This window comes from Dendronephthya gigantea, unplaced genomic scaffold (genome assembly GCF_004324835.1).
Source record: "Dendronephthya gigantea isolate DGI-Jeju-01 unplaced genomic scaffold, DenGig_1.0 000071F, whole genome shotgun sequence".
NCBI lineage: Eukaryota > Metazoa > Cnidaria > Anthozoa > Malacalcyonacea > Nephtheidae > Dendronephthya > Dendronephthya gigantea.
The window spans coordinates 426,571-434,683 of NW_021163081.1; the positions used below are offsets into that span (position 1 = coordinate 426,571).

Here is an 8,113-nt window from a genome sequence, read left to right on the forward strand (position 1 = left end):
TCCACAAGAGGAAACAGCATCCTACCACTCCACACACCCTTCTGGCAGCACTTGTCACATCCGAAGTAACCAGAATATAGCTTGGTGCCTTTCACAAACGCTCTTGCTGGTGCATCACAAACTATACACCTTATAGATACTTTTAAATTGCGATTACAACACTGTACACCATTTTCCAAAATCTCACTAAGGTCCTTAATTAGCTCCTCGAGAAGCTCTAAATCTTTAGGCTTTGAAGACCCATATGTCAACACAACAGGAAAAACAGCAATGTGATGGAAATTTACAATTGAGCATAGCACTGGCCACAAAGAAGCTGACAAACTTTTAAAAAGAGGCAAGCCATCTATATTTAAAGATATCTTAATGCAATCAGCTGAATCTATGCTGCTGCTTGGATATCTATTCCAATGTTTAACTATGGCTTCAGCAATAGGAAAATATATATATTGCATGCTTGACTTCAGTTGTACAGGTACATCCCTAGCTGTCTTTAACAGTCCACGAGCCGAGCTACACAGGTCAGGATGCCCAGATTGTTTTAAGATCTTCAAAAAAATTTCTACATTATTTTGTTTGACTTGAAAATTACTAGCCCAATTTGCTAATCTGTCTGAAAGAACACTATCTAGCAAGCAATCATCACATCATCTGATGATTCATTTAAGCTGTCATCTAATGCATTCAAATCAACTGCTTTCAGGTTGGATTTGGTCAATTGCATTGTTTTGTCCCACATCTGATTCTGGATAAATGCCAGGAAAGGTGTCATATACAGATGTACTGTCAGACTCGTCACTATCATAAGTAGTTGAAACTCTACTATGGGAAGCCTTCAAAGCTCGAGTCGCAGCAACCCAATTTTTCTGGTACTGAGAACGTTTACGTTTCATATTTGGCTGTAATAGATGGAAACACTGGTGATTAGACTTTCATATTTTAAATGCTTAATTCTTTAGTATGCAGTATTATTAATGTAGGCACTAATGTGGCTAGTTACAAGTCGCTATGGTTTAATGGGTTTACTCTTGCTGTGTTTGTCCCTTCCTGTTACAATGTTATGACAAGAACACATAGGTGGGGTCTGGCTAAGCTGGCAAATTGAGCAGATCTAATATATTTATTTTAGTCCCAAAAATAGACTGTGCTGGGGACCTTACAACAACTTGAAATTTTTGGGAAATTTAATGTCATCTAAAAATTATTTTATTCTGTCTAGTGCAATATGTTAATGCTTCAATCAATATGTTAATGCTTCAATCACTTAAAATCACAACCCTCACCCCCAGGACATAACAGGGAAATTAACAAACTCATACCCAGGGCCTTTGATCGGTCACAAGGCTCTGGGAGGGGAAGCAAAGGCCCTGGTAAAGGCTGGCCAAATACAAGCCAAAGGTAAGTTACAAAATGTCCCTTCAGGTTGTGACTGGTGAGAAATGATATCTTATATTCTTCTTATTCATTTCTTTGACATATAAAAAACTGAAGAAACGTTCTTACGACACTCAGTAAGTCAGTTTATACAACTTCTATCATTTCCATGTACCCGCGAGGTCATGATACTAGACATATATACTACACTAACGTCTTATATTTACTCGTTTCTATTCGTGAAAAATCCTTTTTATTTTTGTTTTTTTTCTCCCATAGCAATCTGTCTTTTGTGCAACCATGTGAAAAGGTCACTCATATTAACTGATGTGATGATGGTAAAATAACAATTTGGTGATGAGAGAATAAAGAATGAAGTTAGCATCAGATGGATACTGCATTAATGGGATTGATGCCAGCACTGAAGTAACCATCAAACTCATTGATGCAATTGTGGAAAATTTACGAATCTATTTAGTTCATATGAACTGTGGGATATCAAACAGGCAGAATCATAGTTAATATTTGTAGACAATAATTTACTTGTCTCAATTATTAGATGTCTTTATAAGGACAGTTGATAGAGGGTAATGGTTACAGTCACAATTGAAAAATATTTTGTTTTTCTGTTCTAATCTTGCCATGTTAGGAACCAGTCATTAATAATGGGAGGGAGAAGGGGTAAGAACTTCTATACATGTCACTTTTTTTAGACCACCCCCAACACCAAGACATTTATTTTCAATTAATTAATAAGGGCATGCCACATCCAGAAGGATTCTGGACAGTTTGATTTTTTTGTGAAATGTTGTTGGACTTGTATGAAGTCATTTATATTACATCTGTTGTTTTATACTAGGTACATTGTCAGTGCTATTCTCTCATAAAATCCTCTTCTAGTACATATGGGGGAACCCCCCATTCACGACAAAAATGATTAACCATCTCTCTTTTCTCCAGTCCTACTAAACACTGCCCGAGACTGCCCGGATGATTGCCCGGGAAAATAAATGCACTTCCAGTTAATAAATCATGAAAAACTATTAATGCCAGGGTTAGTAATAATGCTTATTCGTTTTACGAAGTTTATTCTATGAAGTTGAGTATGAATTATAGCTGTAGTATAGCTTAGTGGTATGGACTAAACTGTATTGACTTCCACTTTTTTCGGTCTTGGCTTCCTTTAATTATGTATGCTTGAACCAGCTCACTGGCTTGAACTAGCAGGACAGGATCAACCTTTCGCAGGCTTGCATTGAACTATATAAGTTCAATGTAATGAACTATAATGTATATTATATAATGTATATAATGAACTATATAAACTTATATAGTTCAATGCAGGCTTGTGACATTTTTTCAGGTGGGGGCCCCTTGGTGCGACAAATTTGGAATTAGAAAGAATTACAAAACACCAAATTGTTTTACATGGATTTATAATTACAAATATTCTACTATAAGCATGCATTCGTACAATCTGTGATCAATATTAAGAATCAGTGTTATATATACTCCTAGTTAATCTATTTCAGTCTTCTGCTTGTTATTGTTTTTACACTCTTTATCCGTTTCCTTTGTCCCGGTTTTTTTGCAGTTAATGGAGTCCTTGGTACAGTCAAACGACCATCTGTCGAAACTAATGTTTCTCCAGTTCGTTGAATCCCTTTTAAAAACTTTTTGTAGTGGACTTCTTTCTCTTCTTCAGTCTTTTGGATCCAGTGAACATGCTGGACTTTGAATTTGGACATCCAAGGGGCTAGTTCATAATTCCCTTGACCATGCGATGCCCTTCTGCAATCAATTTGCTGAAGTTTAACAATTTTATATAGTTTTTCGATCAGCTCAGGTAGTTTCATTTTCTCCCAGTTCGCACATAGTTTTATGATATGGTTCATGGATTCGCAGGAGTTATTCTTCCAATCAATGGGGATCCACTTGTTGTCTTTGCGCGCATGAATAATTCCCGATCGTAGCTTTTCCACAACAATCTCAAAATACCCACTAAATGCAGGTAGCAACGTGGAATATTTTGTTGAAAGTTTTATAACCTCAAGTTCAAAATTCTTTACCTCACCAAAAGATGTTAACCCATTGCTCCCAAATATGTCCTTGACAACTTGCTTTCGTATTTGATTGTTCGCACCAACCTTGTTTGTCAAGTACCTGCAAACATTTTCTTTCAAATGTCTGGTACAGAGCACGTTAACAGCTGATGGGAAACACTGTTTGATAGCCTTGGTTAGTGCTGCTTCCTCGTCTGAGCAAATAACAAATTTTGAGATTTGTGCGCCTCCAATATGTTCGAATAACTTGCTCTGAAGGTGTGAAAAAAAACGGTGGTAAGTTGTGTACAATCCATCCCAATGTAAATAAATCGCTGCCAACATGATTGGAGCGTTACTTTTTCCGTTTCGTACTAAATTATTGTGCTGATAGACCAGGGTAGTTGCGTAGCAAGGGCCTAAATTGAATGTTCTATCGATGCCAAGCACACTGGGGTTTCTTGCTGTGAGTGAACAAAACTGTTTAATGTCCTCTAAATTATCTTCGAGGTAGAGTATCACGGAGGGAGGCTTTCCTTTCCTTTGAATTATTTCTTGAATGAACGGATTTGTGTGAATGTCCGACAATAATATTTGTAGCTCATCAGCCACGTTTTTTATGTATTGCCTTTTCTCGCCATTTCTATTTTTCTTAGCGTGGTACCTCGCATTCTGAACTTGCTTCAAATCTCTCGGACCATAGTTTGAACCGTCCAGCACCATGTCCTCGTATATCTCCCGGGGTCTTTTCTTTGTCTTTATCATGTCATCCAAATGTTGTTTCACAGAGCAGGATGTACGCACATATTCACTAACAACCTTTTTGCTATTTCCATGAGACATTGAATTTGGAGGGTAGTTACCAAGATACTCTACAATAGCGATGTCTTTAGTGTGGTTCATATTGGCTAAGCACTCAGACACTATCGAGATCCTTCTTTTGTATGACGACTCTCGTTTTAGTGTTATGTAATAGCGTTTAAATACAATTATGTTATTTTCTGGCTAAGGGTCTAAAGGAACTCGTTTACCTTTGTTGCATTTCACGTACTGTCCATCCTTTTTGTCCACATATTTAAGAGGCCCACCATCACAAATAATATAGTGGTGGGTTTTGCACGAGGCTTTATCAGCCCAAGCACCACAGTCATCCACGTATATTGCTCGTTTTCCCATTGCTTGGCGCAATTTATTGTTCTCGTTTTCCAAAACAAACAACACATTCTCTTTTATACCTTGTGGTATAACCTTGCCTGACGGTCGCTCATTTATCATCAAATGGAAAACGTGTTCCGGGTCAGAAAACTTTCCATTTTCTATCGGAATAGCCCCAGGAATGCTTTCACCTTCCTTAGTGGAAAGAGGAGAGTAGTTAGTTGGTATGCTCCTGGTTGTGATGGTGGATAGATTGATCAAGTGATCTACTGCTGGTGGTGATAATGCATGGGGGGATGAGACGTTTGATTTGCTGCTGGTGGTGACAATGGACGGGGACGAGTCGTCATTTGATTTGCTGCTGGTGGTGACAATGGACGGGGACGAGTCATCATTTGATTTGCTGCTGGTGGTGACAATGGATGGGGACGACTGGTCATTCGATTTGGCGGTTGTAGCAGACAGGAAGGAGAAGTCACTTGGCCCTTTGCTAGGTGGTATTGAAAAGGTTTCGGCTATGTCACTATGACTTTTTTTCTATAAAATGAATAGAAATAAAGCCGTTTTTATTAAATTTATACATTTCTTACAATCTTGTTCATATAAGCTAGATATAAGCTAGAATCCAGTTTTTAAGAACGATTTACAAGATGTGCATACCAAGTCATCTGAGTTGCTGGTTTCATCTTGCAAAATCAATCCATCTTCTAAGTTCTCTTCATTCATGGTGGCTGTCGAATCATCTATTTGACTTTGAAAGAGTTGTGGCGGGGACACTGTTATTCTCTATATAATCAGAACAAAATTATATATATATATATATATATATATATATATATATATATATATATATATATTTATACATATACAAAGGTCCTGTTAAGCATCAAGTAAGACATTTTTATTACATATAACTATCAATAATTATGGTAGGAACGGTTGACAAGAACTTTACCCGTCGTTTTGGAGTTGACGTCATTGCTGCACTGCGCGCTTGATTTTCTCCAAAAACATCCTCATCCACTTCCAAATAACTATTGTTCTGCTCCGACATCGTCGGCGGTTCCTTCGCTACCAATAATGGGACAAAGTGATTGGGACTCCATATTCTGGATGTCGTTGGCCTTGCAGCACTTGTCCACATGATGTAAATTGGCCTTCTTCTCTTGTCTTCCCTCACCGGAGCAAATGTTCTGTGCAATATGGGAATTGTTTTATCCAACAAACCATTGACTGGTGGGTAGATGGACACGATTTTCGTCTTTAATACAGTTGCCGCTGCACCAATCGTCCACGCCGATGAAAACGCCCAGTCCATAGCACAATCTTTCATTGCCTTCAAATAGTCTGGTGAAACAAGGGCAATACCCGTGTTCTTGTGCATTTTCGTGTACGTCTCCCTGTTTACCACCATTTCAATGGAAGTCCTCACTCGAAACTCCTTGCTTGAATATTTACCCGTCATCGCAACAGAAAGCGAATAAAACAGGCAATTAGCATCACCAGGAACAACAAGGGGCGAACGTCCAACAACACCACCTAAATGCAAACCGGAATCTGTTATAAGTAGCCGAGTCACAGTTATGAGCCCTCTTATAAGCACACAAAAGGGGTCCTTAGCTTTCCGTGTAAGATATCGCTTATTTCCTTGTTAATTTAATTGAAATATAAAAGTATCTCAATACAAAGCATTAGTATTATACCATTCTTTGAAATCCCCTTCATTTTTTACTCAAAAATAGGAAAAAATAAAGTTAAAAAATAAGAATCTAGTTGACCGCGCATATAGGAGGACTGAAACTGACGTACTATAGCGCCTCAATATCCGCCATCTTTGGAAGAAAATGCTTTTCATGTTAAATCATAATTTTTAAACCCATTTCAGAAAATTGAAAGTACCCCAAAAAGTCATCGTGAGAAAGGCTAATTGAAGGAGCTATTGGAGGACACCCCAGTCTTCCTACGTGCACAGTCAAATATTTGGCCTCTGTGACGTCACCGAATGAAACACGCGCGAGAGGCCCAGCTTATTGAAAATAGAAATTTGTTATAGCGAAAGTGCGTAGGTACTAAGCACTTCCAACCAAACACACTTTCAACTAAACTATAGTTTAAGGTATTAATTATCACTACTTTTAACATGTGACATAATACTCACCAGCTTTCATCAATATGTCGCTCGCAATAATATCCACTTTCTGACTTTCAAGCATTACGTCATCGGCTCTCATCTTAGTTAATGGCGTACCCCGTAGCAATATAATTTCCATTTTCACTGCACTTTCCAGCATTCCTTTACACACCGAGTTTTCCAAACGCAAAAGAGACTTGTCGTAATCAAACTGGCCATTAGTATGAGTGCAGGAAGAGCAGATGTAGCCTTCAGTCAACTGCCGCAAGATTTTAAAATCTTTGTCGGATAATTTCTCGCATTTTGTGTGAAACCAAAACCCGCAATCTTCACAAAGAACGGCATCATCATTGCACTGAGACCTGCAAACTCCGCAAGGTTATTTGCATTTACCACCGGCACAAGAAGATTTTCTTACCATTTTTTCACGAATAATGTTTTCAATCACAGTCGGAAAGTTGCTACAGATGCTACCGCGTGTCACTAAAAGCTCAACTAATGTGATCATGTCAGTCAATGGACAATGCATGAGTCATCCTATTTGCATTTTCGAAATCAATTAACCTTCTAAATTATCATATCAATACCTTGTTTTGATCATTAACCACTAACACATTAATTCAGTTTGAATTTTTATGGTGTAACAAAATATCCATTTGGTTTTTATTGATTTTTGTGTCTGAATGTCTCCTTAGTCGTTAAAAAAACTTGTGCTATATTAAATTTCATCGCTACTTATTTACTACTCCCATCAAATTTTACCGCTGATTTTAGTTAATATACGCAACGGTGTGCAACTCGACTATTAAAACACACAGAGAATGATTAGCAAGGTCATAGAAGTGTTCATGAATGAATCTGGCGGGACTTTTCCCAGCGCGAATTGCCTTTCTTCATGCCTTTTTTGCCGAGTAAAATCGGGTGTTGATTGAATGATCTTTTCAACCAGTCAGATAACAGTATAAAATATTAAAATAATCATGTCAATCAAAGTGCCGATTTCATGACGGCAATGCATGCGTGTCTGTGTCCTCGCTTGCTTTCAGAACAACTTGTCGTTCGTTGGCCGCACTATAGGAAATTTTGTTACGCATGGCAAAAAATATCAAACATGTTTGCAAGAATGATGACAAAAATACGCAATTCTTACTGTACTGAGGGAGCTGCGTGGATTAAGTGTTCACTGTTTAGGGCATAGAATAATTGCTATTTATACTTTCGACGCTTTCTGTGGCAATTTGTCGCCTTTGTAAAACGAATAAGCATTATTACTAACCCAAGCATTAATAATATTCTTAGGATTTATTAACTGGAAGTCCCAGGCAGTCTCGGGCAGTCCCGGGCAGTCGTCTCGGGCAGTGTTTAGTAGGACCCCTTTTCTCACCCACTCATAAATAATGACTGATCACTG

The 8,113-nt window shown here is 38.1% G+C and overlaps 1 protein-coding gene across 1 annotated transcript; it reads right to left on the reverse strand.

Moving 5' to 3' along the window:
- Positions 1-5,475: 5,475 nt before the first annotated feature.
- Positions 5,476-7,424, reverse strand: LOC114531401 (vertnin-like). Its single transcript, XM_028553016.1, has 2 exons — positions 6,730-7,424; positions 5,476-6,110 (listed from the first exon to the last, which is right to left on the reverse strand). Exons 1-2 carry the CDS (start codon positions 6,860-6,862, stop codon positions 5,476-5,478), a joined length of 768 nt encoding a protein of 255 aa, XP_028408817.1. The 5' UTR covers positions 6,863-7,424.
- Between the last annotated feature and the right edge of the window lie 689 nt (positions 7,425-8,113).